The sequence below is a fragment of the Tigriopus californicus genome, chromosome 1, assembly GCF_007210705.1.
Source record: "Tigriopus californicus strain San Diego chromosome 1, Tcal_SD_v2.1, whole genome shotgun sequence".
NCBI classification, from domain to species: Eukaryota; Metazoa; Arthropoda; class Copepoda; order Harpacticoida; family Harpacticidae; genus Tigriopus; species Tigriopus californicus.
In genome coordinates, this window is record NC_081440.1 from 3,595,828 (window position 1) to 3,612,158 (window position 16,331).

Genomic DNA, 16,331 nt, shown 5'->3' on the forward strand with positions numbered 1-16,331 from the left:
ATTGTTGTTAGATGCGAAGAAATGGTTGCTTAAACCAAAATGTTCTGCAATTTAACATAGAAGAAGCAAGGCCTAGAGATTGCCATGCGAGCAAGCCAGTCGGACCCGTTTTAGAGCGTATGGCTGTTAGGGTACGGTCTCTGGTTGTAGAGCTAGAGGCGTTGCCTTCGAATGCTTGGAGTACCAGTAATTCTTCGTAACCGATTCAGCTGCAGTAGATAACCACAAGAAACTCATTTTTACCCTTCTTAGTCTCATGTCCAAAGATTTTATCTTACAATCAACAAATTGAAATGCTATATTAGATTCCTCCGTGCTTAACTGAGCACAAGATTAACGAGAAAAATTGTTGAACATTCAGATCATCCTCAACAGATATAGATACAAAGTTTGAGCAGAACTTCACTCAATTTCTACAATAAGTTTAGTCTGAGTGTGTCGATGTGAAGGAATAGCTATTTATTCGATAGCGGGGGCTTTCTTTGTTTGTAGTTTAAAAAAGTGTAACTACAAGAAAGACCAAAGTCCCGAANGGGGGGGGTTCTTGCCCAAGCTTCTCTTTATACAAGAGGGCCTAAAATAATAAAATAATGTTTATGATGATCTGCACTTCAGAGGGTGCTTTGGGCAGATAATTGGGAACCCTTCTCAGAGACTCCAGTGTGAGAACTGTTTTGATTTTGACATTTAACTCTTCGAATCTTGAACACACAAACAAATCAAAATAATAACCACACTGAATTACCTTAGCAGGGCTTCCATTTTTTCCTCAACTCAACAAGAGATGGTGCTTTTTGTTTAAGAGAACTATACATAACAATAGCCCTTGAAAACCCTTGACCAATAAGAATAAGGGATCCAAGAGAAAGAAGGCCTAATCAGAGAGAAAGAGAATTAGCTGACATTTGCTGATCGTTCTCCATTAAGCATCTTTAAGAGTGAAGTGTAGAAAGAAACAAAATGAGTAAGATCAAATTGCGTCGAAAAATTGAGCTTTGGCATGACAAACCATTTTTAAGTGTTTTGGCACCATTTATGAGGTATGATTTGGCTACTTTTGGAAATGAATTATTCAAATTATCTTTAAAAGCTACTGATTTGGTCACTTTGGCCCTAAACGCTAAAAACTTCAGTGAACTAAGAACAAGTGAGTGAGTGCCAAGCCAATTAGCTATTTGTAAACGAGCAAAATCTGGTTGTACAAATTAATCTGGTGAAATGGGATTATTCAAAGATCATCATAGTTTTAAGTAACAGTGACATTGGTTTCCAGAGTCATTCTAGCACAGATTGGTTTAATTGAGTGAACCTTGTGCTCTAGAGGGCCAAAAAAGCAAAAGAGAAATAAATTTCATTGGCAATGAAATTGTCCATTGCCAGGGCTGAAATGCTTCCAAGTTATGTTAAACCTAGAAACATTCAAGTGGAACAACATCAAATCAAGGTGTAACCAAGGTAAGTATTGCTTAAGCCATGGTTCAAAATTAGAGCACAGCCCAACTGATGGAGACAGTGCCAGTGGCAGCATCACCTTTGCATACCTAATTCAGTTGTTTGTGTTGAAACATGAAGCTATTCTATGTATGTACCAAGTAGGAACGGATACAAAGTAGCTAGAGATATGTTAATTTTCTACTGTAATGTATATCAAAAACATATTTTTTAAACCGTCGGATATTAATGTCGGAACTCACCGCATGGTCAATAAAAAGGAATTCCCCATAATCCAGTTGAAAAGAGGAAAGATTCTAACCATGGCATTTGGTTTCCTTTGCGTGCATGAGAGTGAATATTGTAACTCTGAAAACTGGTCCTCATGAAAGAAAACTAATCCAATTTACGTCACAATATTTTTCAATAATTTATGATGAGTTGATGAATCATTCTCATCTCACAGTCTAAATTGGCTGTTCAAGCTTAGGTTACTATTTTCTAATTCAAGAAATAGCAATGCACGTGCAAATTAGGAAAAAAATCCGTAGAGAATGGCAACACTCAAAATCAAATCCAAAGGGAAACTAAATTTCTGCAATAAATATTTGCAGATCATTCACATCATTCACAAGAGTCGTAACTCACTTGTACACTACTGGTGCTTCAGAATGGTGCAGCTATTCTTTGATTGATGAGCTAACAGACTAGTAGATTGAAAATGATTAGTTTTAAATCCTAGTGGCTTCTCTAAGCAGATACGATACATTTTATAGATCCCGTGTTTTGGTCGGAGAATGAACCTTCTAAAGCCACTAGCGACGGATAATTGAGAAGTGAGCGATCAGTCCAAATGTTTGAACCATCAGCCATTTTCCGCTTACTTTTGAATGGTGCCAACGGAAAGCTGAATGGCACACGTGTTCAATCGCAATATTACATCCGACAATAAACGTTATCATATTCATATCAAATCTCTACATATTCGTCTAATTCTTATATCCACTGGTCCGTTCTCTACGTCCAAAAGTGAGTGCGAGCGAACGATACATCGATATCATTATCAATACTTATTATTGATCCACATGCATTTGAAGGGGGGTCTATATATATAATATATTTATACAAGTTCATAATTGTTCAGTTTGGGTGAGATATTACATTTCCATACTGACCAGATTTCCCACCATCAATAGCCTTAATATTTCATTTCACCCGCAAGCCTGTAGCATAAAGATCCGGCCAATTTGAAGGCTTAACGCCTGGGATGATCCTCACCCCCGAGGCTTGACTCTTCCCTGCCAGCGTTCAGCCTCTGGCCCAAACTGAGCTTGATCATCCTAGGATAGTTGTTAATACGAGATCTCCATTCTTCTCGAGTCGTTCGTTCTTTCTGCCGATCTTTCACGATCGGCCTCATGACAGGTTGCCTTCATTTTTCCGTCTTGATTCTCATTGGCGTGGCTTCGTCCGGCCCCCAACACCAATATCTGGCTCTTATCCACCTATTATCACGACAATACAGGTCAACTACACACCTAAACACTATTAAGAGAATAAAGCTAGCCGAGACAATGCCTATTCTGTCCATCTTATGGGATTAAACTTCGATTTTATCCGCTTTTTGATGCTGTGTTCATCGTCACCTTGAGCAAAATCAGCCAGTGGAAAACAAGCACAAGCTTAAAGTTTCGATCCAAGAAGAGGAGAAAGACAGAAAGAGAGAAAGAGAGAAAGAATCCGGGATTAGGCCAGCTCATCCAGGTCTCTGTGGTTCGTGGCAGGGACGGATTGTGGAACCCGGGGTTGAACGGGCGCTGCGGCCAGCCCGAGAAAGAACCCCATGACCCAGTTGGATTGATGGATTGATTGGCCACGGATCGATCCCAAGCCCAGGCCTTCATTGTCAAGAATCAGCTCTGCGGGTGAGACCCGTGATTTGGGTGTGGGTTGGAAACTTGAGGGGCATCGTGATTGGGCATCGTGAGACGGGGTTCAGTTGGATTGGATGGTAGGTCGACTCATCCTCAACGAATCCCTTCTGAAAAGGACCTCCTCGAAAGCGAATACGGCGATTGAGGGGCGGGAAGGGCGTTGAGTACTAGAGATAAATTTGGGGTAAGAAGCACCTGAGAAAGCTTCATTGTTACCAATAGCAATAGTTAACCGAGATCGAAATCAAGGCCAATAAGCTAAGGGTTGAAGCCTCCAGCTTAATTGTGAGCTGGTAATAAAGTGAATTAGCAAAGGCCCGAGTAGTGTGAGCTTTAATGGCACTCCATATTTATCGTCTATAAAAAGCTCAGTGATGACTTGCATGAACATCCACAGTTTTAACTTGGTCTCAATCGCCCTGGCAAACATTTGACAGGTCTGTTCAAGTTCAGCTTTGCCCCTGTTGCAGAGGTGAAAAACGCCGCAAGTGTCCCCTTTTCCATCCATCCAGAGTTCCAGATTAGGCTAAATTTGTATTCGGTTTTGTGGTTAAGATTGTCTGTTAAAATTCAGTGAAAGTGGGCAGTAAATCCAACGATTAGATAGAATTAGTGGGTTAGGTCAACGCTTTATTCTATTCTATACCAAACCACCCGATGAAACATTTTGTTGGTATGGAACACTTTGATACCCACGATCCCAAATCAACGATAATAAGAGTGATTTTGTTCTGAGTCTGGTCTGGGAAGAGATATCGATACGCGACAAACTTGGTTTGGATAAATCACTCAAATGGTCAGAAATACGCGGATGAGTTCCAATCCCCGAGCACGATTTTACTCAGATCAACGAAGATCTCAATCAAGATGCTTCAGATGAATTTTTAGTGGTCCATGTCTGCGACAATCATGGAAATAGCGAGGGGCAAAAAGTGCAAAACAACTGTTAGTAATTGGTCCAATCATTAGCACACTTGCCTTTATTGGCTTATCCCGACAGCATTTTTAATTTTATTTCAGTGTTGAAAATCAAAATGATATGTATCACTTTTTGACTATCTGAATTATAATAAGGTACCTATGTTTGCACGTTTTGTTCCACAAGAGTCATGATGGTTAGCTTTGGAGGAGCGACCTCCCCCTCAATTAGATCTTTGAATAACCCTGAGTAATGAAATGAATTGTTCACTCCTTGGTTGCAGGCCCTCAAGATGCGACCGCATACCCGCACCCAATGCCAAGATGGGACGCGTTGTGAGGAATGCCAGAAACCCGGTCCCAGCTCCAACCCGGTCAGTCTCAGCACCACGCCCTCTTCATCCTGCTCAAGCAGTCCCAACTCCTCCGTGTGCGACGATGAGCAGCCCAAAAAGTTGGATCCGCCCGAGGCGCTGAACTTGGAGAAACTTGAGGGCTTTCCTCACCCGTTGCTGCCCGAGACCATTGCGCCCAACGGGTTCATGTTGGACCAGAGCGGCACGTTCCTGGTCCCATCACCCATTCAACGGCCCAAGGCCCGCTCGGTCACCTCGAGTTTGTCCACGGTCTCGGAATTGGGCGGAAATTCGCGGAATGCGCCCAAACGGAATATTCTCTTAGTGGAGCTTCCGGCCGAGGTCCTGATCCAGATCTTGCGATATCTGCCCTATAGCGAGATCAGCCATTATCGAACCGTAATGTTTATCCTTTAATACCAACACATCGATGTCGGAGCAGAGTGAAATGACGTGATATCTTTTCCCAAAAGGTTTCCCGACGGTTCAACGAATTGTGTTCATCGATTCTCAACACCACGTTCCAAAAATTCCAAAGCCAAATGTTGAAACGATTCCATAGTATTAAAAGCAAAATGCCTCGACGTGAATCGGCTCGAAGGTATGAAATGGCCTACAAAAACCAGTACGGCCTCCTGAATAGTGGATCTTATGGGGAGTTTATTGAATTATTGCAGGAACCATCCTTTGGCGCGAGAATCGGATATCATTGAGACGCTTCATATGAGGTTGACCCTGCTCCAAATGACATTTGGCAAGCATATTGAGCGAAAACACGTGTGTTTCTTTGCAGGAGAGGTTAGTTTATTTGGTTGTCAAAAGCTCTTCCCCCTACCCCAAGAGCTCAAGAGACACCTTTCTCATGTATTTATATATAAATTATGTCACGAACACATTGCAGATATTGGACGAAGTGACTCGGATTGTGTCATACATCCACAACACGCCCAATCTTGGGCGTGCTTACAAAGTGACGGATGAGCTCTTCGATCTGTCCACAATGGCCATGGAGTATTTCAAGGAGAAACTAGAACCCACCCTCCCGGATATCACGTATTTCGCCGCGGATTTTTTGGACGACATCGCACCTTACAAAAGTGAGTAGCAAATCTCATGGCATGAATCGAGTTTTTTTTCTGTTGATGGTTGATCAGTCGATCGATCATCGTTGACGTAAGTTTCAGCATCGGAACCGGTTACGCGGTTCATGGAGTCAGAGAAGGTCCACTAATTTTATCGCAAGATTGACCTGGCAACACGTTGACTTGTTATAGACTCCGCAATGTGGCCTGATGAAATGTTCATTGAGAAAGGAGTTTTCCAAACACTGTACTATGCCAGGCATGAATGGATGTCTCCGGATTCTGATTTTTTGTTTCTTCTCCATTTTTCTACAGCCCCGGTGAAAAAGCAATCTCAGAATGGAAACTCCAATGGGTTATTTATGGACTCGCCGTGCTCGTCACGTGCTTCCGTGGCCGATTCGGCCGTGTCTGAGCCGTGGTTTGGCTCGTCCATGGCCGATGATATCGCACCCACATCCAATGTGGTGTTACGCAAGAGCATTCGAAGTATTAGGAAAGGCATGAAGAGGTGAGTGTAATCAGTATGGACCAGCTCCCTATGGAAAATAAGTTACCCCAAAGAAGGCAGAAGGAAAGGGAAATAGGAGTATGCCGACAAAAGTCCAATATATCGGGCGATTGACTGAACTTGCTCTTCATGCTCTCCTCTGAGCTTTTCAAACGTACGATAAAAGGGCAAACTTGGGCCATTCTATTTCATGCTCAAGGAAGATAATAGATAAAAGTTGTTCATGAATTATTTCAGAATATCGCTAGTAATCAGTATGAAATTTCTACATTCTATGTTTTTTTCGAGCAATTGGCTTTCAAGCCCTTAAAAATTAAATTTGATCGCCAGACCGAGCTAGAAATAGTAGTATTCGGGCTTATCATTGCACTGCTAACATGCTTGTCGTATTGATTTGTTTTATTTATGTATCCCTCAGACAAAACACGGATCTGAATGAAGTGAAGCGAGAACTGAAGTCGTGCAAAACCAAGATAGAGACGCAAACGAAGCAGATCCAAGAGTATTCCCAAAGACTTGAAGATTACGACAAAAAATTCGAGGAGAGCGCCAACAAATTCCAGACTCTCTTAACAGTAAGTCCTGACCTATAGCCCAACCTTGATCTTTGTCTTGACTTCTCATCCCATCATCATACACACGATTAACATCCTTCCTTTTGAATCCCTATCCGCAGGAGTTGAATAAGTGCAAGACTGAACTACAATTTTGGCGTTCCAAAGCCAGCCAAGGGTCGATTCACCTGGCCTCAAACGAACCCATACCCAACGGAGGCGAAGTAGAACCCAACGGAGATCATCCAATGGAGCCGTTCAAGCCGCCAGACTACAACGGGGGCGACGAAGACTCATCGGGTCCTCACGGGGAGTCTCCCAACTCTCCTCGAGTGGTGACCCGAGGCTCTTACAGTAGCGGACCTCCATCGCCTTCGTCTTCTACTTGCGGATCGACCAGGAAGCGTCGCCTTCGTCACGACGACGAGAATGAGGGCAATGAACCGCCCCGAAAGTCGTTGAGAGGAACGTCTACTTTTGGTGCTTCTGCATCTGCATCATCCACAACGCCCGCCTCAAATAGCTGCACGACTCGATCTGGTGCTAAAAGACCGAAAGTGTCTCTGTAAAACAAGTACAAAAGAAAAAAGTAAAAAGAACATTGATTCATGTAGCCATCATCACTGTACTAGATTGACCTCACTCTTTTCGTTCTCTCCTTCTTTTATTTTTCATTGTCTCATTTCTTGTCCCTTCATGTTTCCGTAATTCATGGTATGACAATAAAATCTTATTTTCTATCTCAAAACCCGAGTGGCGTGATGTGGTGGATGTTCTGATTGGATATGAGTTTATTCAAGGTTCACACATAGTTTCAAGTCATAAGTAATGTGTCGCGAACGTTCTATGGTTTCTGACCATGAGATCAAACTTGGGCACGGATGTGAACACGACCATTTGTTTGGATGTGATGCATGAACGAACGTACTGGGTGCATGTATGTATGTGTGTGTACCACCTATTATTGAATGATACCTTGTCTTCTTTGGTTGGTTTTTGACACATTTTGCTACAGACGCTGCCTTCAAATCTGTCAAAACTAGTTCAGGAACATGGGTATCGAGTAGATGTTAGAGTGTTGGTGTTTGGGCAGAACCCCGATCATATAATCATCCATGATCTCGTAGGCGTCCGAGGAGTGACCGCTGAAGGCGGAGGTAGCGTCGCGGCCCAGGTACTCGTGCATTACGAAACTGCCACCCGGGTGCTGGTTCAGGAAATCGGTCACATCGTAGACCTTGTTGTAGAACACCATCCATCCGTCTTCAGGTGAGTCGTGCTCTTGAACCTCGGAGTAATCAATGATCGGCAATCCGGTTTCATCGCACTCCTCCTCAAAGGCACGGGCATCCTCGCACAAGGTACTACTGGATGTCTCGGGAGTACTAGCCGCCGAATGAACGCCATCTTCTATCGAGTTGGTGGTCTCTTGACGGACCAAGGCACGTGGTCGTGTTCCAAGTTCCACACCCGGGCTCTTGCAGTTCTTCTTCTCTTCCAAGGTGCCTAAACATTCCAGGACATCGCCCACAGATATCTCCTCGGATATCTGAGAATTGGCACGAGATAAGGCATTGGCAGCCAATCTCAAGGCACTACTGGCCATCACACGGCTCTGAAAAATGCAAAAAAGTTCCAATGTCAATGCTGTTCTTGAGTCATGCTTTCTCTCCGCGTTCAAACTTACCGCCACTTTGCCGCCACTGGCTTTTGGCGCCATTTCCTCTCGTAGAGCTGGTTCTTCCTTTTTGGGCAGGTTATTTTGAGCCAAGAAACCGAAAAGGCTTTTGAGTTGCGCGGGATTCCAAAAGGCCATGGTGGTCAATGTGTGCGTGTGTGTATGAAGTAATGAGTCCTGGAATGGCAAGGAAGAGATCTTCTTGGAATGAGAGCGAAAGAGCAACTGAGGAATTCAGAGCCCGGAGCCTGCCTGTTAAATCGATCGTCAGAGCGCGAATAGAGCCCGAGTCTCACAAACATGATTTTCTGGCCTCTAGAGCGGCGCTCTCTCTCTCTATCTCCCCCCTCAACCGATTTGACATCCCCATGTGTTGAGGGGGACATGGAGACATGTTTGAACTAACCAGCACAATGAGCTGCTCAACCAGATGTGCGAGTTATCCGGCTGAGACTTCAGCTTGGCTTTGTTAGGGCACAACCGGCATAGCTCGAGGCTAATATTTGCAATGAATTGGCCAAAGGTACTATGCTTATTTTTACGATGAATTATTTGATATCATTTAGCCATGGGTACCTTGGTGAGGCAGATTTGAATTTTCCCTTGCAAAAGCTCCGACTATCTAGTTCTTTTGCCAGAAAAAGAAGCTTCCATTGAGAAGCGGATTGGATTTTTTTTTGTCTTCTCTAAGAGGTACAGTCCTAGTTGCAAGTGTCTTGACCTGATCCAACAACTGTCTTTGTTGAACGATATCATTGAGAGTTGTTTGAAGCGGGGTTTGATCGGGTTTTTCATGTATCCATCTGTCCATGACTCCTACTCAATCACGTGTTTACGATGAATGCTGAGAGAACATGAAAATCCTGACCAAGTGAAGAGGTCGCAGCTTCAAAACGACATTCGGTTCAGTGCTCTTTAGGCTTCTAGAGCGCTCTTGAAACAAGTTTAGCTCTAGCTCTTGAGATTTTTGAGTGCTTATAACTCTGTTGAGCCGATACTCCATGTCAAGGAAGTCGATCATGGATATCCCGAAGTAATAGTAATGTGGGGCATCGGCCCTACAATTGCATTTACTTAGAACTCGGTCGAAAACATGTCATCACGGGATATCCAGCCAATAATATCGGTTCCTCTGACTGATGTTTACTTTTATGTACTGAATCTAAATTGATCAAAAGACTGTTCAGTCCAAAACCTCTTTGAGTTATCCAAATCTTGACACGGTGTGTCTCAACTCTCAGACGTGAATCATTTGGATATTCTGTGTCTTCAACCTGGCCAACACATGTGGTGAGGAATTTGACCTCCCGCCCATTTCCTTCCCTCCCAACTCACCCCCGCCCTCGTTACCCACCCCCACCATCAACATACATAGATATACGGTGTGTTCCACAGATTGAGTTACTCACGTTCAAATTAGACGAGAGCTCCAAGTGCAACGGCACTTGTGCACTTTTCAGATGATGACGATGATTGTGATGTTATTGAAAAAATTGATGGCTGACAACGCTATTGATTGCTAAGCTTATTGGCTATTTCTCTGAGCGAGCTAAGTTTACAACTGTTTTGAATCATCCTCATCCCAAGCATTTTATAGGAGCTACACCTCCCTGTAGTGCTGAAATTTGGTTGACGCAATTTCTGGTCAAGAACTTGAGTTTTCTCGTCATACAAGTCGATCTCGTGCTGGCTGCAGTGGCCAAGAATCCCCAGCTAACCAGGGTTTGCGTCCCCGTTCGAATCTCGAGGTGAATTCCTGACACTAAAGAACTGGAAATAGCACAAAACCCGTTACAGCTGAGAGAATCCCAGACGAAAATGAATCTGGTCAAGCTGTACGATCCGCCAAGCGCGCATTCCCTCTGTACGTACAGAATACACTGGAGAAGTTGTAATACACCAAGGAACGATATCATCAAGATGATCCGTAACTCCAATGGGAGATACGCTGTTCTCGGAACATTCATATCCATCCAGTTTTAACGTTTACCAACGGCGCCTTTCCATCTGGAACATGCCATATTACGCCAAAGGTGTATTTCCTGGCTGGGTTTAGGCAGTGGATCGGGTTGGGCAGTAGTTGAGTCTTGGAGCTGAGCTCCAGATCCTGAGGTAGATGATGTAATTTAGATTTGAGATTTCAAAGGAAAGATGCGAAATTTGGAACGCGGGTCTTCAACGAGGTAAACCTCATACTGGATGAGTCTGGATCGGCAAGATTGAAAGGCAGCGATGTTCCTTCTTTGTACTGCCATTTGGGAAAAGTCCACAGCACAAATAGTACACACAAACTTCCCATTTCAAAGAGGTACTCTGTTTTACAAATGTCCGTCGCAATCTTGATGACGACCGTAAAATGTCTTTCGTTGGATTTATGTATGAATCACAAAACAAGCTCTACCAAGGACGAAATTGACCAAGTTCGCACTTGCAAAGAGACGTGGAATGTGCGTATAAGGTGTTTAATGTATGTAGTAGATGTTGGTGGCGTCATCTCCAAGTTGTTTGGTAACAGGATAACTGGGGCGTTATTCGAGATCTGTTTCTTTATCGAGAACTACTCATTGTGAGATGTTGTAATGACGTCGAGATCACCAATTTAGGTATATCTACAGTTGCCTCAACAGTCGTTTTATAGGGGAATGGTTCACTCTGTTGGTTTACACTGCTAAGGAACCGAATTTGGAACAACTCTTTTGATTGGCCTAAATGGGACCAGGAGATGACCCAGATCTAAGAGTTTGTTTAATTTATTGTACTTCAATGCTTATTGGGATATTCATGATATCAGGTTCTTGCTCTCAAAATCGAAGGATGCTCCAAGTGAGAATTGAGTTTCCTCGACTCTTGATTTTTTTTTCGTTATCTTGGTTGCATTTCTTTAATGCGAGGGGAATATCATGGTTAACTACCCTTGGATTGCAATTGAAAGACCGTTTCTTATTTTTAGCTTGATGTTGGTGTTTTTTCATCAGGGCCAAACTTGGCTGAGAAAAAAGTGCAAGAAGTGTCATTTGCCATGGAAACAAAAAAAGCACGTTACGTAAGTGATCTCAAGATTGGACACCCATTTTCATCCTAGACGAAGGAGTTCGTGAACCCACAGCTATCAATATCTGGAATTGCGACCAACAATGCACTTTAAATAGGACCAGCTTCAGAGTGATGACGGCATTGGTCCTTTTAAAATATGCTTGGTTTTATGTATTTCTTACATTGAGTTGGACTTGAATATGCTAAAAAGTGTGACCCTCTGATATTCCAGCAAAACTTTATTGATGTGCTTGTAAGCTTTGGATATTCTTTTTACAAATGAGTAGGAAAAAAAGCGGCGAAGTGATCACGAACCAGATTAACCGGTTTATTGGATAATGCAATAACAATGTATGTGTTTATGCTATTAGTTTGTGCTCCTTGCATTTTTTCGCATTGAAATGGTGATGGAATGAACAGATTTTTTCACACCGCTCTTTGTTTTCAAGGCGGCTTGCAAACACTTAAGAAATATCCCTCAATCGACTTCAGAGGTTTGTCAATTTAGTCAGTAATTATCGTAGACATGGAATTCCTTATCAAATAAGACACCATCATTAAACTGAAACCATGATAAACAAGTTATGAATATAAAGCATTCCGTGACACCTTGACAGTTCAGTTTCAATTTAGTGACATTTGCCAAACCATCAGCAAGAAAATTCGATGGAAACAAAAATACTGCAAGTCTGAAAAAAGGTTTTCTACTAATTCAAAGTTTTCCTTTTCAAGCACAATGACTACCAAAAGGTTAAAAAATGATGCCCTTCGCTTGAGAAACTGAGTTGCCCAATGGCATCTTGGATCTCAGTACTTAAACACCTTTTCAAATCAATCAAAAATGGCAGTTCTCTTCCCAATTTTGATTATATCTTTTTCTTCGAGTGATGACCCTACAGACAACTTCCAGTTCATTCTATGGTCTAAAGTCTCTTCTTTCCCACAATACGTTTGTCGAAAACGAATTATATAAAAAGGTTGTGTGGATGTATCTTGGTTTCTCCACGTTTCTTACGTACCAATAACATCGTACCACCCTGATCTGATCCCCACCATAAGTCTACACCTCGGACGTTTCCATAGTTGTTTGAAATTTTTTTCTGAGATTCACATAGTACATGAAACCGGAATATAGATTTCTAGTTGCTAGAAATCTGAATACAAGACAAGCCCTCCGAATTGACCAATCACATCCAAGCGCCAATCGAGAAACTAGCCATTCAAAGAAGACAACATTTTTTTCCAGAACTGACCTCTCTTCTTGTAAACGTAGGCATGAATTTGATAGCAGAGCCATTTCTTGGGCCCAGTTTCACTCTCCTGGAACGGGTTTATATTGTTAATTGCAAACGAGTGCCTGGACGAGAGGACTCATGGGTGAAAAATAGCAGGAAAAATAGACGTTAAATTCTGCCTGTTAGGATGAGACAAAGGAAGTAAAGTAGTTTACTTAAACGTGACGCAGTGGCGACCAAGACACTGCGTTTTGATCTCAATGAGTGAGATATTCAAACACTGTCATCAATCGAGTTATGGTGGTGACATTGAAGTCGTTGAAAAAGTTCAATTTAAGGTCAAAATCAGGACGGTAACACGACACCATGTGGATTATCTCTACCCAGGTTCCATTTGGGTCTCCTTTTCGTTATCAAATCAAATTTGCATTCTACTCTGAGTTCTTGCTGTCCTTGGTTGGCTCAAATTAGGTAAATATAGCTTAAACATACATTTTCAAGGCTCCATCCAGTATTTGATGTCTTCTTTTTAAGGCGCTGATATTCGCGTGTTTGTTATACTAGAGCTGTGCATCGATTCCGACTGTTCTGATGCGGATTGAACGACAATGTCAAATTGGGGTTATTGTTCATTTCTCTGGTGCCTGCAATTTTTCCTTGGTTTATGTCGTGTCCTCGTATTTTGCAGTTTCATAAAAAATAATCGGGAAGATGTTTTTGTGCATTTGGTTATAGCTTATATGTAGAGATATTTGGTATAATCTAAGATCTAATAAGTAACTTGGTGGAAAATAGTAGAATGGCTATAGATATCCAATCAGATACGGAAGTGGCATATTTCAGCGTTATCCAGTCAGGTTCAGGATAAGAAACTTTACCTTCGAAATATCTACCTTCAGCCCGAATCAGCCGAAGAGAAACTGGAGTTCTGTTAGTGTTAAGACAGCCGAATTAAGCAAAAGAATATCTTATTTGGACGAGAAAATTCGGATATGGATATGGTCGGAATAGTGTTATAAAATTGGTTTGCGATCAAATCCCAAGAGACCATCCATTGTAATATTTAGCCAACCGAGTGGCCGTTCGTCCGACATCCAATGTCCAGAATTCTATGAATTGGGTAAAGTTCTAAGATTTGGATTGTTACGTTGTTATTTTTACTTGAAGGGTGCCAGGGTTGAAGGCGAAACAATTAGGATTCCGTCGTAATGTGCATTATTTCTCGGGCTTGGCTAACTAAAAATTCATTTCGAATGAGATTGGAAGACCCGGTCGGATTCGATGCACAGCTGTAGAATGCACCATTTTTTGCAAAGTGGACGGACTTGTTTTGTATACTCGTGCACATTAAACAAATTTTGATTTTAGGTTACTCTCTTTTGCTCTTCGCAAAGTTGTTGGACAACGCAGAAAAGCTTTTGTGGTTTTGATAACCATCGGTAGGAAAAATAATGAAATAGGAATGAAGCAAGAGTGCAAAAGTGACACTTAAAAAAATAGAACCTTTGAAAAGAGATGAAAACTAAACAAATGTCATTGAAAAGGGAAAATTGAGGACAAAATTTAGCCTAGGCCCTGCTAGAGCTTGCCTAAGCGTTCCTATTGCCAATGAGCACAATTTCTATAAAGAAAAATGTTTATGCTGAAATTTTTGTCTGGTTTGTTTTTTTAAAAGAAAAAAATACAAGATTTAATGATGGTTGAACATGACACGTGAAGTTTTTTTTGCCCAATGACTCATTCCAGGGTATCTTTTAAGTTGAGTGTTTTGCTACTATTGTTTACTTATTCTTAGTCCGAAAAGAGCTTACGATTGATTTAAAAGATTCATACTATTAGCAAGAACATTATAGATACACACTGGTAAACACAGCCTCAGCGACGAGGTTCATATTTGTTATCGGTTTATCTTGTAATGGCAATATTTTGTTTGACATTTCTGGGATTTAACATTTTTCCAAAAATTAGAAGCAATAATTCTATTTTTTATTGGTGTGTTCTAAGCTTGGAGGGGCCGACCTCGCACATCGCCCAAAAAATTTTGAGGGTTCCAAATCACTGCAAAATCGCATGCATTTTTACTTGATTTCTACGATTTCTAAAAATTAAAAATAAAATGGAGCCATCAACTTTCTTAAGACACGTTTCTTTTCTGTTTTTTTGTAAACTTTATTTGTGCAGACAAGCAGTATTGATATCGACATTTGGATTTCTGCTAAAATATGCAAGTTTAAAATATGCAGAATTTTCAAGTTTTGCCGAAGCATTTTTTTATGAAGTTGTAGCCATTTTGAGGAGGGATAATTAAGACAAACATTAAAGCCAACCTGCACCAGGTGTACACTGAATTTATCTGAATTTATTAGCCAGTTTGCTGGCTTGTTGAAGCAAACAGTATTCTGATATTGAACCTAGATAATAGTACAGTAACAGAATTGCACCAAAATTAACATATTTTTTAGTTTCGTAGTTCAACTCACTCCATAGATGATTTGAAGAGCGACTACGAGAACGACTTGACTACAGTGTTTGTCTAAATTCTCACTCCTCAAAATGCTCTACATCAGTGTTGCCGCGCTACATTGTTCTTTAATTTCCTTTACTTACCATGGCCTTTTTATCTGCCACCTCGGCTGATCAATGTTATCAATACCCGAATTTAAAGGCTGCTTGATTGTCATCTTTTATTAAAAGACATTGATTTCCAAAAGTTTTGCTTTACATCGCTTAGGAACTTTTTATTCCGGTATAAGGCGTAGAGGGCGCATTTAAAATTAATTTGTACGTTGAACTGAATTTTGATAATGACACTCATTTAATGACACTCTCCTTTCAGAATCTTTAAATTTCTCGAATTTCGCGAATCTTTAAATTTTCATGCACATATTATTGGTATTTGGTATTTTTTTAGAAATGCATCGTAGTTCAGGCCCAACAAAACTTTTTATTTCAAACTGTTTTCTGAGCGATTGTTGATATGCTTTAAACAAATCTGTCCCCTCAAATTCCACCATCTTTGGCAAAGCCCTGATGCTAAAATGACAGATCATCACCGAGGCATTTTCTAGGAATGATCAATTCAGATAATTTTCTTTGCATATCCAAATACAAAGATGGCGTGAAAAGAGATCAGGAAATATTCATTTTCAAAACAACTCTTAAGAAAATGTGAAGATGGTTGAAACAGCAAAAGCGTCATTTCGACAATGCAAGTAAATTCTTTTAAAAATCACCCAACCATTTAACGTAAACCCTCAGGGTAAATTGCGATCAAAAGTGGCAAGCAAAATTTGAAACGGAGCTTCCGCAAACGTTCGCATTTTTTACAAGAGAAAAAGAAAATGTACTTGAAAACAAAGTCATCGTAGTAAATTGCATTTCAAACCCATATACTTGTCATTGTATTTAATTACATTCATAAAGTCTGGATGTTCAGAAAAAGGAAGAAAAAATATTAAGCAATGTAAAAATGAAAAAGAAAGCTCTGTCATTCTCAGTTTGGGCTTTTGTTCCTCAAGGCTCCATTTCAGGGCCGCTCCTTTTCATAACATGCATTGCTCCACTTCAGAAGCTTCGAAGTAGTAATTACAGTATCTTTT

At 41.2% G+C, this 16,331-nt stretch overlaps 2 protein-coding genes across 3 annotated transcripts; one reads left to right on the forward strand and one right to left on the reverse strand.

The window, feature by feature from the left end:
* The first annotated feature begins 3,089 nt into the window (after positions 1-3,089).
* Positions 3,090-7,534, forward strand: LOC131880415 (uncharacterized). 2 transcript variants are annotated; one of them, XM_059227053.1, is made up of 8 exons: positions 3,090-3,442; positions 4,568-5,038; positions 5,113-5,240; positions 5,317-5,437; positions 5,541-5,736; positions 6,037-6,232; positions 6,651-6,807; positions 6,909-7,534. In XM_059227053.1, the coding sequence occupies exons 1-8, from the start codon at positions 3,440-3,442 to the stop codon at positions 7,353-7,355; spliced, it is 1,719 nt and encodes a 572-aa protein (XP_059083036.1). In that variant the 5' UTR covers positions 3,090-3,439; the 3' UTR covers positions 7,356-7,534. The 2 variants fall into 2 exon arrangements, with proteins under 2 accessions (XP_059083036.1, XP_059083045.1); XM_059227062.1 differs by having other exon boundaries at positions 3,090-3,356.
* A 25-nt stretch (positions 7,535-7,559) lies between these two features.
* LOC131880428 (uncharacterized) lies at positions 7,560-10,026 on the reverse strand. The gene is made up of 3 exons (XM_059227074.1): positions 9,874-10,026; positions 8,474-8,641; positions 7,560-8,401 (listed from the first exon to the last, which is right to left on the reverse strand). The coding sequence occupies exons 2-3, from the start codon at positions 8,600-8,602 to the stop codon at positions 7,826-7,828; spliced, it is 705 nt and encodes a 234-aa protein (XP_059083057.1). The 5' UTR covers positions 8,603-8,641; positions 9,874-10,026; the 3' UTR covers positions 7,560-7,825.
* Between the last annotated feature and the right edge of the window lie 6,305 nt (positions 10,027-16,331).

Coding starts and splice junctions, on each gene's coding strand:
- LOC131880415 (XM_059227053.1), top strand. Junction 5,241..5,316: donor CGACGTGAATCGGCTCGAAG/GTATGAAATGGC, acceptor GAATTATTGCAG/GAACCATCCTTTGGCGCGAG. Junction 5,438..5,540: donor TGTGTTTCTTTGCAGGAGAG/GTTAGTTTATTT, acceptor AACACATTGCAG/ATATTGGACGAAGTGACTCG.
- LOC131880428 (XM_059227074.1), bottom strand. CDS start 8,602: ATGGCCTTTTGGAATCCCGCGCAACTCAAAAGCCTTTTCGGTTTCTTG. Junction 8,402..8,473: donor CCAGTGGCGGCAAAGTGGCG/GTAAGTTTGAAC, acceptor TGCATTTTTCAG/AGCCGTGTGATGGCCAGTAG.